The 19580-nt window shown below is 44.0% G+C and overlaps 1 protein-coding gene and 1 long non-coding RNA gene across 4 annotated transcripts in view; both read left to right on the top strand.

The window, feature by feature from the left end:
• The window catches only part of SLC26A7 (solute carrier family 26 member 7), an 85597-nt gene extending 77401 nt beyond the window's left edge, over positions 1-8196 (top strand). For 2 of the 3 annotated variants that reach the window (XM_064154672.1, XM_064154673.1), the window contains 2 exons: positions 5265-5319; positions 5403-5491. In XM_064154672.1, coding sequence (XP_064010742.1) covers positions 5265-5281 — 17 coding nt within the window. In that variant the 3' untranslated portion in view covers positions 5282-5319; positions 5403-5491. Of the gene's footprint in view, positions 1-3887; positions 3989-5264; positions 5320-5402; positions 5525-7530 lie in introns of those variants that run through there. The other variant, XM_064154674.1, reaches the window with a different exon arrangement.
• A 686-nt stretch (positions 8197-8882) lies between these two features.
• Positions 8883-12512, top strand: LOC135181459 (uncharacterized). Its single transcript, XR_010304885.1, has 2 exons — positions 8883-9370; positions 11844-12512. It is a non-coding gene; the product is annotated as an uncharacterized LOC135181459 (long non-coding RNA).
• Positions 12513-19580: the final 7068 nt, after the last annotated feature.

The raw sequence follows: 19580 nt of genomic DNA on the forward strand, positions 1-19580 counted from the left end.
AAACTGAGGATTTGTTTTCAATTAAAAATTAAACTAGACATTTTCACTCTTTTTTCCCATTTTATAACACTTAAACTAGAGCACAAAGACTTCTAGGGGAGGCAAACTTTTGCAGAAGATACTTTGTACAGGTGACTTCATTGTGAATGGAATTAGAACACTACTTACTTAAAACACTAAAAAGCATTAAGGCCAAGGTAGAGAATCTGATTCAGAGGCTGTTAACTGACTGTTTACATTTAGAATCATAGACGCAGTCAGGGTTGGAAGGGAGCACAAGGATCACCTAGTTCCAACCCCTCCCACCATGGCCAGGGACACCTACTACTCAGTTTTGGTTCAGCTCAAACTGAAGTGCAGTTTTCAGCTGGAGTCTGCTTACCAGCCAGGTGGGGTTGGTCTCTTCTGCCAGGCAACCAGCAACAGAACAAGGGGACATGGTCTCAAGTTGTGCCAGGGGAGGTCTAGGCTGGATGTTAGGGGGAAGTTGTTGGCAGAGAGAGTGATTGGCATTGGAATGGGCTGCCCAGGGAGGTGGAGTCGCTGTCCCTGGAGGTGTTGAAGCAAAGCCTGGCTGAGGCACTCGGTGCCATGGTCTGGTTGTTTGGCTAGGGCTGGGTGCTAGGTTGGGCTGGCTGATCTTGGAGGTCTCTTCCAACCTGGTTGATTCTATGATTCCAGTGAGAGTTTTGCAACAATGCATGGTTTGTATAATCAGTGTTATTGTTATAAGGATCCAGGAGAAATCATAGAATGGTTTCACTTGGAAAATATCTTGAAGGTCATAAAAGCAGTCAGGGTTGGAAGGGAGCACAAGGATCATCTAGTTCCAACCCCCCTGCCATGGTCAGGGACTGCTTACCCAAGATCAGGCTGGCCAGAGCCTCATCCAGCCTGACCTTAAACACCTTATTTATTAATAAGGTAATAATAAGATGTCATCACATATTTATTAACTAGACACATGACATTTTAGTGAAATGGCAGGGGTCACTTTACTTGGGGTGTGACAGAGCTTTACTTGTAACATCATGAGAATGGCTGCTGAAGACTATGCAGGTTTATGCTGTAAAGTACTGAAAGAGTGCACAGCAGCCTATATGTGAGAAGACCTTGCCAGAATGTATTCCAATCTTCTTTTAGATTGGTCTTTTTCCCTGTTACACAAGTGGTAAAGACTTCTTTTGTGAATCCTTCAGTCCTGCATTAAGTGCTCTGGTTGTAGCAGCCAGTCTATGGTGACTCTTCATGGGAGCTTTATGATAAAAAACAGAGAGGGAAAAAAAAAGAAACATCCCTACGAAAAGACAAATAAAAACAGGGCTGTAAATTCTTAGGGAGGAGGAGAGTAAGGAGAACATCATCTTTAATCCCTACAACAGTTATCCTGGAACTCACAGTCACATACATCTTTGTCAGAATTGTTCCTGTCTCCCTGTGGGCAATCCTGGTGTGACACTGGTCTGTGTCAGCACCAAGTTTAAACGGCTCCTGTTGCCCTTGCCACTGGTTCAGGGAGAGAGCAGGTCTCTATCTACATCTCCCCAGGAAGCCTCTACAGCAATGTAGGATGTCAGCTGAGTGTGAGAGGAGTAGGAGCAAGGAACAGAGAAAGACTAAGTTCTTTCAATTTGGAGGCAGAGAAGGAGCATATAAACTACTGCTGTGAGCAGCCTGGCAGATCTTATAAACCCTGCCTGGGTTTCCATCACAGTCAGGAGGTTTCCTTTGAAATTATGTGCTTTTGTTTGGCCTGTAAGTATCAGTGTACAAGTGAACAGTACAAAGACAGTAAATCTCTGGAAATACAAGTGCAAAAGGCTCTGACTCTGACAGCTCTGTCAGAAAGGAATTAGCACCATTATGAATCTACCCCTTGGGTAAATTCTGAAACCCCTCAAGAGTTTAAAACCTTATCTTTGCTCTATCAGAATCATTTAGCTTAACCCATCTTTAAAGCCAGAATTCCTTTGCTTCACAATTCCTTTTACTTTGGTTGCAGTTTTTAGGTTGCAGTTTACTTTGCTTGATTTTGTGTATTATGATAACTAACATTTTTTATTCCCAGAGCAATGGAGATAAGATGTGCATTATTTTCTGGTTTCCCCTTCATGAAACTCAGGAATCATTTATCTATGTGTTAGCTCAGGATGCATTTACTACAGTGTGCTCAGGTTTGATGGCCTGAGGCAGTAGAATGAGTATATGACCTTCACATATCTTACCAATATCTTTTTTTCTCTCCATCATTGACACTTGAAAAAATTAACCAACCAAAACCCAGCACACTAAAACCTTAGGAAAATGAATCATTCCCCTTACACATTCTTCTTCCTTATGGGTGGAGATTAGTTAAGCTACAGCCATAAGCATATCAGAAAGGAATGCCATATCAGGACTTAAAAGAGGAGTTGTACTCAGCACTTGTGAGACCACATCTGGAGTACTGCATCCAGTTTTGGTCACCACAGTATAGGAGGGACATTGAGGTGCTGGAGCAGGTGCAGAGAAGGGCGATGAGGCTGGGGAGAGGTCTGGCAAACATGACCTATGAGGAGCAGCTGAGGGAGCTGTGTTTAGTCTGCAGAAGGGGAGGCTGAGAGAGGACTTTATTGCCCTCTACAGCTACCTAAAAGGAGATTGTAGTGAGGCTGGAGCTGGTCTCTTCTCCCAAATTACTAATGATAGGACAAGAGGAAATGGCCTCAAGTTGGATCAGGGGAGGGTTAGGTTGGATGTTGGGAGGAAGTTCTCTCCCGAACAGGTGGTCAGGCACTGGAACAGGCTGCCCAGGGAGGTGGTGGAGTCGCCATCCCTGAAGGTGTTTAAAAGGAGAGTGGATGTGGTGCTTGAGGCTATGGTCTGGTGATGAAGGATGCTGGGATGAAGGTTGGACTGGCTGATCCTGGTGGTCCTTGCCAGTCCTAGTGATTTGTCGTGATCAGATGTTGTGCTGAGAGATTTGGTTTGGTCAAGGACCTATCAGTGTGAAAATCATGATTGGACTTGATGAGCTTGGAGGTCTTTTCCAATCTAAGAAATTCTGTGATATGTATGCTCTGTGTATCCCATGTAAACTCTTCCAAACAAGCCAAGATATTATCCTGACTCAATTAGAAATGGAAATCTGAAGGAATATTTGAATTCTTGAGACACCATCAAACTAATTATGTGTTATGCCTGTCACCACTTCATAGAATCAACCAGGTTGGAAGAGACCTCTAAGATCATCCAGTCCAACCTAGCACCCAGCCCTAGCCAGTCATCTAGACCATGGCACTAAGTGCCTCATCCAGTCTTCTCTTGAACATCTCCAGGGACAGTGGCTCCACCACCTCCCTGGTCAGCCCATTCCAATGCCAATCACTCTCTCTGCAACAACTTCCTCCTAACATCCAGCCTAGACCTCCCCTGTCACAACTTGAGACTGTGTCCCCTTGTTCTGTTGCTGGTTGCCTGGGAGAAGAGAGCAACCCCCACCTGGCTACAGCCTCCCTTCAGGTAGTTGTAGACAGCAATGAGGTCCCCCCTGATCCTCCTCTTCTCCCGGCTAAACACCCCCAGCTCCCTCAGCTTCTGCTCATAGGGTTTGTGTTCCAGACCCCTCACCAGCCTCATCACCCTTCTCTGGACACATTCCAGCACCTCACCATCTGCCTTGAATTGAGGAGCCCTGAACTGGACACAGAACAGTTGCTTTGAGTGTCCTTCATTTGTGCTTCCAAAATGTGCCATTTGCTTGTCTGATGCCTGATGCTTGACTGATCCATAGTAATGAATTTTTTATTGTGAGAATTTGGGCTTAATTTGTTAAACTGTCATTGTTTTTACGTGGATTTCTCAATTGTGCTCCTTTAATTAAAGCTTTTCACTTACTGACTATGTAGGTGAGTCGTTGCGATCACGTCACGACGAGCCACACGTGTTGGTGTTAGACTGCAGTGGACTGCAGCTCTTTGACTACACTGGAGTTTCAGTGCTGCTTGAGGTATTCATGATTTCAGACAAATTCTGTGCAGGGAAGTACAATTGTAGATAAGAATTGTTGGAGGAGGCTACTCATCAGCTCACCTATATGACTGGTTAGACATACTGCTTGTGGAAAAGATACGCAAAGAGTTGGTACTAAACTGTGCTGTGGTTTTATATAAAATGATATAAAGAAGAGGTTTTGGGTGCTGTCTGCAACTGCCTGAAGGGAGGCAGTAGCCAGGTGGGGTTGGTCTCTTCTGCAGACAACCAGCAACGGAACAAGGGGACACAGTCTCAAGTTGTGCCGGAGGAGGTCTAGGCTGGATGTTAGGAGGAAGTTGTTGGCAGAGAGAGTGATTGGCATTGGAATGGGCTGCCCAGGGAGGTGGTGGAGTCTCTGTCACTGGAGGTGTTCAAGAAATGCCTGGATGGGGCATTTAGTGACATGGTCTGGTTGATTGGCCAGGGCTGGGTGCTAGGTTGGACTGAATGATCTTGGAGGTCTCTTTCAACCTGGCTGATTCTGTGATTCATGCTGAACAACTTCCTCCTCGCATCCCGTCTGAATCTCCCCACCTCCAGCTTTACTCCCAGTCCTGTCACTCCCTCACAGCCTAAAAAGTCCCTCCCCAGCTTTTTTGTAGGCTCCCTTCAGATACTGGAAGGCCACAAGAAGGTTACCTCAGAGCCTCCTCTTCTGAAGACTGCACAGCCCCAACTTTTTCAGTCTGTGCTCACAGCAGAGCTGCTGCAGCCCTCTGAGCATCCTCGTGGCCCTTCTCTGGACACACTCCAGCATGTCCACATCCTTCTTGTAATGGGGGCTCCAGAACTGGACGCAGTACTGCAGGTGGGGTCTCAGCAGAGCAGAGTAGAGGGAGAGAATCACCTCCCTGTCCCTGCTGCCCACACTTCTGCTGCAGCCCAGGATCTTAAAGTTTCCTAGGTCTGATCCCTGTCTTTGTAACCTGGTAGGTAAACATATAGAGGAGATGGGAAAACTTGTAGCAAAACCCCAACATCTACAACTGTAGTGGAAAAGAGGCAAATCACAGCTCAAACTCAGCTTTCGTTCCTAGCAGATCCGTGGAGTGCTTTGAGAAAGGGGTTCGGAAATCCGCCTGGGTTTGTGGTGCTTGCTTTGCGGAAGGGCTCCCTCTGGTGGCTGCTGGCAGTACAGCTTCAACAGCAGCCTCCCCTCTCTCCTGCTCTGAGTGTTCTCTCCTTGCCCATGTTATTCTCTGCTGGTGTTTTAACCCGTGCTTTCGAATTGCCTTTTTTCACACCTCTAGGTTTACACGGACTGTAAAAGGAGGCACATCGATGTGCTGCTAGCACACTGCAAAGGCAAGTATCAGCTGACAGCAGCATTTGTAAAGTGATCGTTTGTGTCCCCACGATCTTATTGGTGCTTGTGTGTTCTATTGCAGCTTCCTTGATCAAAGCAATGCAGTACGGTGGGAAGCTGGAATCTGAAAATCCTGTCTTCTTTGAATCAGTTTCTTCAGCAATCGATGCCATTCAGATTCACAGAGTGAGGCTTGCAACAGGGGTAGGTGAAGTCTGGAATGCTTCCTGGGTACTCACAGCAATTTGCTAAAGTCTGGGCAAATCATATTTACTTGGAGAACTTTTTGTGTAGAAATCTTTTATCTGTCTGCTCCCTGCTCTGATCCTCGGCCTCTGGGGTGCAGCTATCACACTTTTCCTGCCACCACTCTTCCTATTATTGTTTCTCCTTTCACAACAGTGTCTTGGCCTTCTGTCCTAAATTCAGAGGTGCTGTGTTGTGATGCATTCACATGGGTGCATTTTCCACTGGGAAGCATAATGTCATACAAAAACACTTGACACAGACTCTTGGTGAGGCAAATTAACTTGTGCCTAGTTCTGCATTACTGAAGCTACGCTGCTTTGCTCCTCAACCTGGGGTGCTTAAAGCTCCTTCACACAGCTCAGTGACCTTAGCAAAGTCCTTAGCAAGTTTGTTTTGAGCTAATGAGCTTTACTCTGCCCGGCACTGTAGTGTGCTGTGGTGGCTCACTGGTGTAGACTGAGGAGAGGAATTGCAGAAAGTGGAAAAGAGAGCTAGAGGGAGAAGGAAGGCTTGGCTCAGAAATTGAGCCCTGAACATGCATTTGCTCACCTCAATTGCATTCCTTGTTAAGAGGCTACAGACCTGAGCTTCACCTGCGTGAGCCTTTTCCATTCTAATCCCAGTGTAACGTAACAGAGTACACATTGTGAGTACTGTGCTTTCTCATACTTGCATTTATGATCCCAAACACCACCAGAGCTCAGCTCAGAGCCCTCTCCAAGTGACATTAAACTCATCATGGTCTTTGTTTTTCGGTTGTGGGTAGGTTATGCTTTTGTGGGGTTTTATGTATTTATTTATTTAATATGTTATTAAATTAGAATTGTGTATGGGCAAAAATCACTTTCCATTGATTTGTCCAGCTAAAATGGTTTGGCACAGTTGGCCTAGTGTATTGATGAGTAAAACATGTTCTCTTCAGAGGTTTTCAACCCTGCAAACAAAAAACAAGTTACTGAAATGGTAACTGCAAGAAAATAATAATGGAGGTGGCTTCTTGTATGTTTTGCCTGAGTCTGATCAGCTGAATTAGGGTGATTGTGGTGTTATAGCTGCATTCTTTACAGCCATTAATTAACCTTCCTGATGTATTTGTAAGACAATTATATGCTAGCATTTATGGAAACAGGGCACACAGAGTCCAAGACAAATGTTCTGAGTGGAAAGGGGACTTAGAGTTCAGAAATCCACTTTTATGGGAAATGATCTCATGTTTCCACCATAGCTGGAAGGCAAATCAACACTGTATGGTGGCTTAGCAGATGAATCTGGAAGGCTTGCATACAGTATCCAATTATAAATGTAATTATGAACGATGCATATATGCTTCTGATGCTGCTTCAGAGCATCCACTGTATGTGATTTGGGTATTTATCTGCTCTCCTTGTGTTTAACACCGGAAGATAAGATGAACAGGAGCAAAAAGGCAATAGCAGCACTGCACTGTAACTAATAGTTTGTGTACTTTTCCTCTGCCATTGTAAGAAGCTGACCCTAGTAGGAATTTTTAGGGTTTGCATAGAGAAAAAATAGTAGAGGGTGGGACAGGACAGGTTAGGATAGGAAGAAGGAATTGGAGATTTATGGAAAGAGCTTTGTTCCTATTTATGTTTCAACTTCCCTCCACAGCAGGAAATTTTCTTTCACTGGCAGAAAGGTAGAGGCAACAGTGGTTTGTGATTCTTTCTTTTCATCTTTGCTGCTCTTTGGAAATGCAGAAGTGCTCTTATCTACATCCTCCAAGGAAAATGTTGTGTAATTCTCATTTTTATCTTGATGTGAGTCAATCAGAAACTCATCTGTTTCTTTATGCAGTTCACCCTCATCATAAATAACTTTTCTGATTTGTTACTCTTCATAATGGTTGCATTTTCAAGCTAGCACTGCTTCATCTGCTGATTTTAGTTTATATTCTAGGAAAACATGATAACCTCTTTTTTTCTCTGTCTCTTCCTTTTTAGAATTACAGCAAGTTCAGTGAACAGAGTGAAGTTTGATACCAACCTATTGAATATGGCTGGTTTTATCTACTCAATCAGAATGAACTACACCATGCTTTCTCCTTAGCTTTTTTTTTTCCCCTCCAGGGGATCTCATAGATGATCTTTTGTATCCCATATCTATTTAATGCATTCAGTAATGACACTCTTGCCACGCAGAAAAAAACCCAAACAATCTTTTGGCTGCCATCAGCAATTGTTCTATAGTGGTTTTATATCGTATTTTGATATACATTTAGATCCACGTTACTAGAAAGCAAACGTGAGGTACTTAACTGTGTTTACCAGTGAAGTGTATTCTTTTATGTATCTTCTGTTGTAACATTAGTTGTAATATGCATCAGTAGTTTTGTGCATGGAATAATGAGACATTATGAATTCTTAAACCCAGTGTGTTTTAATTGACTTGGTGCATGCAGGAAGCCACGTACCAGTGCATACTTTTGTTTCTAATGCCTTCACTTATCCTTTCTCCTGTTCAAGGCAGCCTTTTGCAATAACAACATCATATCACAGCTAATATGTTCTTCCATTTTTTTTGTACTTGGCTTTGTATGATTTTTAATGCCTGACAAGGTCAGTGGGAGCACTCTGTATTCAGAGAATGCAGATGTTATGTTGACTAAGTGCACTGGGTTGTCTCCTGCTCTAGCAGTTGTCATGAGTTATTGTTATGGTTTTCTATGTTATCAAAGCCACAGGTATTCTTCAGCTCAGATTGAAGGAAGAAAAAAAAAACCTGATAATGTTTCTCTGAAACTTGTTCCTGTCCCCAGCACAGAGTAGTCTGCATTTCCAGTCTGAGCTGTGGGGCTTTTTGGGTGTTGGTGTTCTGGTTTTGGTTTATTTGGTGGTAAAATAGTCACTCGTGGAAGCTAAGGATCACAGAAAGAGGTTGGCAGGAACCTGCATTGAGTCCAAACCCCCTGCCAAAGCAGTGACAGGAATGACAGTAGAGAGACATATAAGGTATGTGCCACATTGCAGCCTGAATCCTCATGTGAGCAAGCACACAAATGGGGTGGAGTAATTCAGTTTGAGTATTTGGCTTGTAATTATGGGTTGAGAGCAATCTGATTATTTTACTTTATCAGTTATATGCAATGTATGACATTTTACTTCTTGCCTTTGCTGCCATTCATAGACATAACTCCCAGGCAACCAGCAATAGAACAAGGGGACACAGTCTCAAGTTGTGCCGGGGTAAGTGTAGGCTGGATGTTAGGAGGAAGTTCTTCCCAGAGAGAGTGATTGGCATTGGAATGGGCTGCCCAGGGAAGTGGTGGAGGCACCATCCCTGGAGGTGTTCAAGAAAAGACTGGATGGGGCACTTGGTGCCATGGTCTAGTTGACTGGATAGGTCTGGGTGCTAGGTTGGAGTGGCTGATCTTGGAGGTCTCTTCCAACCTGGTTGATTCTGTGACTATCAGTAAAATATGAGTTTAAAAAAACCAATCAAACAATGGGAAAGGATGAGGAAGCAGAATTATCCCTCACTGACTTTTAAAACACTGTGGAAGCTAAAAGGTAAATTTAGATAGCACAGACATAATGACCATCTCAATACTAGGGGGAGAAGTTTTTTTTTTCTCTGGTCTTGGTGATTCCACACTACTAGGGGACAGTGGGAGAGAGTCATGGGGAGTTTTATCCTTTCAGTTATAGGTGACTCTTGGAGTTATTCCCCCACTTTGTCCCACAGATGCCCAGAAGCATTGTACATCATCTTCTGAGATTGCTTGTGCGGTTCCTCCAGAAAGGATTGATTAGTAACTGAGAAGCTTGTTCACACACAGGAGAAGTAAGTTCTGTCTATTGTCCCAGGCACGTTAATTTCAGATGCTGTAGTTGATTGCAAATGACTCATTACATCCTCAGACTGAAAACAGGCTATAACATTTGATGAATAATTTCCTCAAATGGTTTTAGTAATTTATTAATGCTTTAGAAACTATTTACAATGTGCTTTAATTGTAGGAGCATCAATTTTATGTCACAGCTGAATGGACTCTCTACTTAACTGCAAATTGAATAAATGAGCAAATGGTAACTTTTCCACTACATTCAGTATTTATTCTTTGACAGCTAAATGTTATCTTTTCTGAAAAGATACAGATAAGTTGATTAATGAAATTGTTAAAAACAAGGGCTTAAAGTGAAGACAGCAGCTCCCAGGAGGCTATTGGGTTTGCTCTGAACGATCTTGGAAATGGAACAAAAGAGATGCTTTACAAATTCTTTGTACTGTTGGCCCTTGATGATGAAACCCTCTGTCTCTGCATTGAAATGACAGTTTTGTAGTGCTCACCAAAGTCCTGTGAGATTGCAGGTTGGAAAAGACCCTCAGGATCACCAAGTCCAACCTCTAACCCTACTCTACAAGATTCACCTTAAGCACCAAATCCAAACGACTCTTAAATGCATCCAGGGTGGGTGACTCAACCACCTCCCCAGGGCAGCTCATTCCAGTGCCTGATCTAGACAGAATGGAGAGCTGAGTGAAGGTGAGCCTCATGAAGTTCAACAGGGGCAAATGTAGAGCCCTGCATCTGGTAGGAACAACACCAAGTACCAGTGCAGGCTAGAGGTCATCCTGCTGGAAAGCAGCTCTGTGGAGAAAGACCTTGGAGTCCTAGTGGACAGCAAGCTCTCAGTGGGACAGTAATGTGCCTTTGTGGCCAAGAGGGCCGATGGCATCCTGAGGTACATTAAGAAAAGTGTGCCCAGCAGGGCTAGGGAGATTTTCCTCCTCCTCTACTCTGCCCTGGTGAGACCACATCTGGAATACTGTGTCCAGTTTTGGGCTCCCCAGTTGGAGAGACAGGAGGGATCTGCTGGAGAGAGTCCATCAGAGTGCTGCATCTCTCCTATGAAGAAAACCTGAGAGACCAGGGGCTGTTTAGTCTAGTCTGAGTAGAGAAAGGCAAGAGAGGATCTTAGAAACATCTATAAATATCTGAGGGATCTGTGTCAGGAAGAAGGTGATGGTCTTTTGCCAGTGTTAGAACAAGGAACAATGGGAACAAGCTGGAACAGAAGAGGTTCCACCTCAACACAAGGAGACACTTCTTTAAGGTGCGAAGCCCAAAGAGGTTGTGGAGTCCCCTTCTGTGAAGACTTACAAAACCCATAGGATGTGTTCCTGCGTGGCCTGCCCTAAGTGATCCTACTTTGATAGGGCAGTTGGACTGGATGATCTCTGGAGGTCTGTTCCAACCCCTAATTCTGTGGTGATGTGGTTTCTGATTTCAAATGCTTTTGACAGGAATAACTTTTCCACATCAATTTGGCTATTTTGAGGTGGACATCTACCTCCCTTAAGCTCGAAGACCTTCTTGTGGCACAATGTCATTTCACAAAGTGTTCAATCAGTGTAGGATTTCAGATTCAAAATGCATTTGTGCTGTGATTGCTGCTTGATTGTCTCTCAGGGCAAAACCAGGGATGAAATACATTTCTGTCACCAAAACCATTTAATAATAGTCCTAAATTTCTTAACCATTCAACACTGGGCTTTGGGATATTCTTTTAATGGATTTTACCATATATAATGCACCTCAATTTCTTTCTGCTCCTGACAGTATGCATTGTTAATTATACTCCCATTCTGGCAAGTGGCTACCACTTAGGGTAGCTGTTTTTCAGTAGAACCAGAGCATCAAGGGACCCGTAAAAACAGCTGTCTTTCAATTGCTTCTCAAGCATCTGTAGTGAGTTTAAGGTCTGTCAGACCAGAACTGCTTTATAGAACCATGATTGATGGGGAAAATTTAGGCTCGAGGTGAGGAGAAAGTTCTGAGAGAGTGATTGGATACTGGAATGGGCTGCCTCGGGAGGTGGTGGAGTCACTGTCCCTGGAGCTGTTCAAGGCAGGATTGGACGTGACACTTGGTGCCATGGTCTAGCCTTGAGCTCTGTGGTAAAGGGTTGGACTTGATGATCTATGAGGTCTCTTCCAACCCTGATGATACTGTGATACTGTGGTTAGGGAGGGCCATTTCTCTTTCTCCATAGACCTAGGAGCACAAATGATTTCCCTTACTGATGCAGTTTCTGTTTCTCCACCACCAACCCTTTGAGCTATTGATGTTTACTAAAACCAGTGACTGCATGTTGCCTATGCTCAAGCCTCCAGGATGATGTGCTCTCATGCATCAGCCACCAAACACCAGGAAACCAGGGGTTACTCTGCTGATGGGCTAGAAGTTGCTTAGCACCTTTCCCAAGTTGCTTTCTGCAAATCTCTGATGATGGTGGTTTTGCTTTACTTGCAGAGTCAACTGATAAACAACTGCTCAATTCTTAGATGAAGATCTAAGGAGACAGCCTAAACCTTCTAGATAAGTTTAGTTGTTTAGTATAAATTGCAACCCTTTTCTCAGTGCTGCTTTGTACAGACTGTCCTGAGGTTTTCCCTCTGGGTCTCAGGAAGAATGACTGTATAAGCAGATAGGAGCTTAACCAGAAATATTCTGATCAGCTTGAATGGAATGGTTGAAAGGAACCTATGATGATCACCTAATGCAACTGCTGTGCAGTCTGATAGAACAGACCATGTGTACTCTTCAGATTCAGAAGGGTGAAATGAGCTAACCTCACTCTGCACAAAGTTTCTCCTCACAGCATTGCAGGCCCTGACCTTGCTCTCTGTGTCCACAGAGAGCTACAGTCAATAGGAAGTTATTGTGCCCTCCTAGAGAGACGTTCATCCTTGTCCCTTTCAGCCTTATTCACCTTAACATCCCTAGGGAGTCCTCAGAACAATGGAGGGGTTTATTAACGATGTTTGCATACAGAAGCTTATGCAGTGTTAGCAGCAAGGGCAGAGACCTACAGAGTGCAAAGCTCTCTCAGCTCTTGGTGATTGCTAAAGGTGTGAGAGACAGCACCTTGTAGCAGAGAGCCTTGAGCAAGTCTCTCATTTGTTAACAGGTTTCAGCTAATGAATCCAACGAGTTTACTGTTCTGAGTAGTAAGCAACCCTGAAAAGCTACGTGTTCACTTTGATCCCTACATGTGTACCTAGGTGCTCAGATTTTACATTCCTGAATTCAAAGTGCATGAATTGTCTAGCTTATAAAAAACCCAGTTCTGCAGTTCTGCACACTTTGTGCTTAGCAAGAAAAAACATTGATACCAGATACCTCTCAAGAGGTGGCCTCGTATTTTCAGAGGTGATACATTAGTGCCATGTGGTTAGGAATGTTTAGCTATTTTTAGGAGTTAGAATTGAGTTTTAGGTAGTACATTATGGTGAATGAAAGGTTATGCACAAAACTGAAGATGTGAAAATTGGAATACATTAAAATGAGGACCTGATTGTAGCCTTCTTAGAGAATTTCTGTTTCACACATTCCAAAACAAAGCAAAGGTGGGGGGGAGGGGGAAGGAATGCAAACTGATGCTAAGAAATGAATATAGTGACAATTATAAATTAGGCATAAAATATGTAATAAAGCAAAAGACTCTTAACATTATATTTATGCAAATTAAATGCTTCTAATTCTCATCGTATGGGTTTCATTTTAAAGGTTATTAGCCCTGATTCTGCGATTCGAGTGTCACAAGGTCTGGCTTCAGCTGCTTTTTGACATAATTTATTTGACAGCTCTGTGTGTCATAAATATATAATGTGATAAGGAAAAAAAGTATCTTCACCGTTGAATGAAAACATTAATGTGTGTGAGCACTGCTTGACATTTACTGGTTGCTAAAATAAAAAGCCACAGCGTGCCTTGCAAAGATGGCACTCCTATTTTTGGAACGTACTTCCTTTGTCTCTGGGAAGTAGTGCCTCATAAATAAATGAAGGAGTGCAGTTCCAGAGTGAATGCTGAATGGTGTTTTCATCATCGAGATGGATTTTTAGTTAAGATCACATCGTCTGTGTGTTTCCATATGGTTTATAATGCGTTCAAATATTTTCCTCTTGTTTCGGTTCCGTGTATTGGCACACACAACAATACATAGCTAAGGAAATAAATTGGAATGTGAGATGATTTGCATGTAGCAGGAGGAAAATGCCCTCTTATTTCAATACTCAGCAGCTTCTGCTTCTTCTTTATAATATATTTTTCATTCTGTATTAACTCATCTGTAATGAGATACCTTGTCTTCTCCAACCTCAGAATGTATTACATCTTAATAATGAAAGAGGAGAAATTGCATTGTGTTTAGAAGTTTGACTTCAGAGTATTTCTTAGAGGAGTATGGCATCTAATGGATGTTTTTTACTTCTGTGAAGATACAGAAGCCTTGGGCCAATTTTTCCACCGTTGCCATTGCATCTGCAGACTGTGTGCCTCATAGCCATGGATGCTGTTGCTCATTGTGTATTGCTTCTTCAGACTGTGTGCCTCATAGCTACGGATGCTGCTGTTCATTGTGCATTGGGTCTGCAGACTGTGCACCTCATAGGCATGAATGCTGTTGCTCATTGTGCATTGGGTCTGCAGACTGTGCACCTCATAGGCATAGATGCTGCTGTTCATTGTGCATTGGGTCTGCAGACTGCGCACACCTCATAGGCATGGATGCTGTTGGTTATCTACTGTCTGGGGCTTGCCACAGTGTTGAGAACAAACCCTTCTATTCCACTTACCCCCCTCCCACCCCAAAATGTGATGGAAATTCACATATTTAAAATTTTGGCCTTCAAAGCAGCTGCTTCCCTTTCCAAGGATGGTAATTTATGAAAGCATTTGGCTGTCCCAGTGTTAATGCAATTTCTACACTTCTGATTTTGTAGTGGCTTGCAAAAGCATAAGCAATTTGTGGTGCCATAAACTCCTGGATACTATACAACTCAATATTCTTAATGATTGTCCTGGATTCAGCTAGGATGGAATTAAGTTTTTGCTTCATGGTTGTTTTTTTTACCCTAAGCAAGAAGTCGTGTGGGTCCAAAGCCGAAGTAGGCAGCTGAGCCAGCCAATGGGTATTTGAAACCACGCTGATATCATGACTGCTACATAAGGACAGGGTTGGCCTGGGCAAGTGTGGGCACTGCTTAGCATCATACCTGAGCTGCCTTCTGCACATCTGTGGTGAATCGTGGCTTTGCTTCACTTGGCGACTCAACTGAGAAACAATTGCTTCCAGTTGTAAGGAGCATCCTAAACCTTGTAGATAAAATTTAGGTGTTTAGAATAAACTTCAACCCTTTCCTCACTGTTTCTTTGTATAGGGTGTCTCCTGGCTTCCCTCTGGATATCAAGGAGAGCTACTATGTAAATATAGAGAAGCTTAGCCCAAAATATCCCAGTTCAGTTGAAAGGGACCTACACTGACCATCTAGTTCAACTGCTGTTATAGAACAAACTGTTTATTCTTCAGATTCAGAAGGGTGAGATAAGCCAAACTCAGCCTTTATCAAAGAGACTGCACAAAGTCTATGTCTCCTTCCAGCATTGCAGGCCTTCATCTTACTTTCCACACAGAGGTGAATTACAGCCAGTAAGAATAAAAGGTTTAGTTCCTGTGCCCTTCTGAGATAGTCATTCATCTTCGTACCTTCCAGCCTTATTTCTGCACTTTTGGTTTTATGTCGGCTTGCAAAAGTGTAAACAATTTGCAGTGCCATAAACTCCTAGCCATTATTCAGTTCAATATTCCTAATGATACTCTTAATGGGAATGTCTGTTTTCTAGAGCTATGATTCTCAGTTACACTCAGACAATAGCAAGGAAGCTGTTTTGAAGTGAAATGGCCGAGCGACATCATTCTTTTCATGCCCAAAATGGGTGTGTAGGAGTCCAAGATCAACTCTCACCACAGCCATGTGGAATTCCTTCCCTAATAGGAAATTTCTGGCTCCATAGCATTTCTGGAGAGCATGAAATGTGAAAGCAAAAAAAATGGCTGTATGGTTATTTTTTTTTTTTCCTAATGTGTTTTCCAGTAAAGAGTCTTTTGTGCTGGGTACATTCAAGTGGTTAAGAATTAAGAACTGAAGGAGTGGCTCATAGTGCTTGTGTTGTCATGAATGTCCATTGCTGCTCTGACTGACATGCTGATGACAGATACTTTATATCCCTGTTGTATTGAGCTGTGCTGCTGTCACAGTTTAAAAATGCAGCCAAATCTTAGGAATTCTTAAAATCTCTACAACTGCTACATTAAGCTGCACCCTGTACATTCATCTCAGTTCCACAAAGCCTATCCTACTAATTGTAAACACTGTTCCATGTGAGAGACAAAAGCAGTTGATCCCTTAATTGTTCCTTCAGTTAATATTTGTGTGGTTTGTTTTTTGGTTTGGTTTTTGTTTTTCCTTGTTGAGTCAGTCACAAACTTCATATTTGCTGCTGACTTTGTTGATTATATAAAGCTTAGGCTGTTTTTTGTAGACCCAGGTGGTGTAGTTTAATGTACTTGCTGCTTGTCAGCTCAGGAAATGAGGTCTGTATTAGTCCACAGGCAAAGCACTGGAGTGTCACAGAGTGACACATAGCATCCTTGGATGGCTTCAGGTTTGTACTGCTTGCAGCTTCTGAGGGGCTTGAAGCAGTAAACTGACAGAAAAAATGATATGACTTTAGAAAGAGAGGACTGGGAAATGACCTGTTCCATCACTGAGTTGCATTTTCTGGGTGCTCTGGTAACTGTGCTTCCTAATCTCAAAGAATGGTCTTTGAACTCGTGCTTGGGACAGGACTTTGTATTTCAGACGTTTGAAGGCTGAGCAGGCTATGGTGTTTATAACAGCAGTTCAGTTGTGGTTATCTAGGGATGGAGAGACCTTTTTTTTTGGAAATGAAAGGTAGCATTACCCAGAGAGGAGTTGTACATCTCCACCTCAAAGTACTGCATACATTTCCACTTGTGATTACCTGTCTTATTCTTCCCTCTGAAAAACTGCTGGCCCAGACTCTAATTCTGCCTGTGAGCTGTGAGGGATGAGAGCCAGGTCTTTTTGTCTCCTTTATTGTACAGAAACAGGATAGAGCAATGTGTTCTTGTGGCCAAGAAGGCCAAGGTCATTCTGGGATGTACTAGAATGGGTGTGGTTAGTAGGTTGAGAGAGGTTCTCATTCCCCTCTACTCTGCCCTGGTGAGGCTGTGTCTGGAGTACCGTGTCCAGTTCAAGGAAGACCTCTGAGAACTGCTTGAAAGAGTCCAGCACAGAGTCACAAAAATGAGAGAGTGGCGCATCTTTCTTATGAGGAGAGATAAGTGGAGCTGGGGCTCTTTAGCTTGGAGAGGAGGAGACTGAGGGATAAGCTAATTCATGTTTATAAAGATGTAAAGGGTAGGTGCCAAGGCTCTGCTGGGTGGTGCCCCATGGCAGGACAAGGGACAGTGAGTGGAAGCTGAGGCATAGGAAGTTTCATTTAATCATGAGAAGGATTTTTTTTTCACTGTGAGAGTGACAGAACACTGGAACAGGCTGCCCAGGGCAGTTGTGGAGTCTACTCCTCTGGAGATATTCAGGACACACCTGGATATGTTCCTGTGTGATCTGGCATAGGTGATCCTGCTCTGGCAGGGGGGTTGATCTGGATGATCTTTCAAGGTCCCTTCCAGCCCCTAACATGCTGTGATTCTGTGATATTTGCTAATTCAATCTTGAGAATAAAGTAGTTGGCAGACCACATCCATCTTGCATGCTCCCTGTAACAAAGACAGTGTTCTGTTAGTCTTGTGCTTTTGAGAAGGACTTTTGGAGTGAAACTTTCTTCAGGCAAAATACGGCATTTCTAGGTGTTCCATGCCTCTAAGCATGAAGTGCATGTGTGTGCAGCCTCACATCTGCCTCTTTTCAACCTCACAGATTCTACCTTTCCAGAGACAGGTGGGGCATAAGTAGGAGCAGGTGTATCTTGAGCATTATCACCTCTGTATTATGGACAGCCATTGCAAACATTGCGCTCAAAGCACTTCAGTCACTTCAGCATGAATGTCACCACTCAGATCCTCCATCAGGAACAGCAGGGGTTCATGGCATGCATCCAAGGAAATTCAGGATAGAACTAGAAGTGTGTTAACTGAAAGAGAAGATGGCAAAGAGGAAATACTTTTAGTCAGAAGTTTCATTTGAGGCTAGGATAGTAGTTTTAGAATAACCAGTCTGTTAGCTGTGAACAATAGTGACAGAGTTACGTGAGGATGTTGCATGCTGTGACATCTTGTGTGCCACCACTTTGCCTGTGCAGCGGATTGCCAAACCAGCTAGTGCACCTTTAATACCCTCAGACTTGTACAAAGGTACCCCTAGAAATGTGCAGGCACTACACAGAGGACTACTGTGACCCACTTAGCACAGGGCAACCAGGCATTAGTGTAGCCAGAGGCATTGTTGCACTATCAGGAGAGAGATCATAGAATCAACCAGGTTGGAAGAGACCTCCGAGATCATCCAGTCCAACCTAGCACCCAGTCCTGTCCAATCAACCAGACCATGGCAATAAGTGCCTCATCCAGGCTTTGTTCGAACACCTCCAGGGACAGTGACTCCACCACCTCCCTGGGATGTCCATGTGGGTTTCAGCAGCTGCTGAATCTGTCTTCTACATGGTCCTCATCTTAGAAAATCAATATCCTGCCTGGGTTATGTGCACTGAGATGTGGTCTGAGAGCTTAAAGTGAGTAGTGACAGATCAGCCAAACCTACTGTGGCCAGGTCTAGGTTTCCCCATAGAAGAGGTGGTCATATTGAAGTGAGTCCAGCATGAACCATGAAGCCAGGTGTAGGAGGAGATGGAGCTGTTCAGCCTGGAGAGCACAGGGTTCACGGAGATCCTATCTGTGTGTATAAGTACCTAATGGGCTAGTAAAGAAGATGCCATCAGACCCTTCCCAGCAGTGCACTGGAACAGAACAAGAGCAAACAGAAATATAGCAAAATCCATTAAATCATACTTCTATTCATAGAATCATAGAATCAACCAGGTTGGAAGAGACCTCCAGGATCAGCCAGTCCAATCTAGCACCCAGCCCTATCCAGTCAGCTACACCATGGCACTGAGTGCCTCATCCAGTCTTTTCTTGAAGACCTCCAGCGACAGTGGCTCCACCACCTCCCTGGGCAGCCCATTCCAATGCCAATCACTCTCTCTGGGAAGAACTTCCTCCTAACATCCAGCCTATACCTACCCCGGCACAACTTGAGACTGTGTCCCCTTGTTCTATTGCTGGTTGCCTGGGAGAAGAGGCCACCCCCCACCTGGCTACAATGTCCCTTCAGGTAGTCGTAGACAGTAATAAGATCCCCCCTGAGCCTCCTCTTCTCCAGGCTAAACAACCCCAGCTACCTCAGCCTCTCCTCATAGGGTTAAGGTTGTGAAGGTGTTCAGATGCTGGAGCAAGTTACTCAGAGTGGCTGTGGAATCTCCATCGTTGGATTGATGAAAAGCTCAACATGAGTCTGCAGCGTGTGTGTGCATGCAGCCCGGACAGCAGCCCTGTGCCAGGCTGCAGCAAGAGCAGTGTGGCCAGCAGGGCAAGGGAGAGGATTCTCCCCCTTTACTCTGCTCTCATGAGACCCCACCTGGAGTCCTGTGTGCAGTTCTGGTGCTCCCAGCACAAGAAGGACATGGAAATGTTGGAGTGAGTCCAGAGGAGGCCATGAAGATGCTGAGAGGGCTGCAGCAGCTCTGCTATGAGGGCAGGCTGCAAGAGTTGGGGCTCTTCTGCCTGGAGAAGAGAAGGCTCCGAGGACACGTTGTAGTAACCTTCCAGTATTTGCAGGGGACCTACAGGAAGGCTGGAGAGGGATTATTTTACAAGGTCTTGTAATGACAAGATGAGGGGTAATGGGTTTCAACTGGCAGAGGGGAGATTCAGACTAGATGTTAGGAAGAAGTTCTTTCCAGTGAGGGTGATGAGACACTGGCACAGGTTGCCCAGGGAGACTGTGTTTGCTCCTTCTCTTGAGGTGTTCAAGGCCAGGTTGGATGAGACCTTGAGTGACCTGTTCTAGTGGGAGTGTCCCTGCCTATGGTGGGGGGTTGGAACTAGATGATCCTTGAAGTCCCTTCCAACCTAAACCATTCTGTGACTCTCTAAGCATG

Source organism: Pogoniulus pusillus, chromosome 14 (genome assembly GCF_015220805.1).
Source record: "Pogoniulus pusillus isolate bPogPus1 chromosome 14, bPogPus1.pri, whole genome shotgun sequence".
Lineage (NCBI taxonomy): Eukaryota > Metazoa > Chordata > Aves > Piciformes > Lybiidae > Pogoniulus > Pogoniulus pusillus.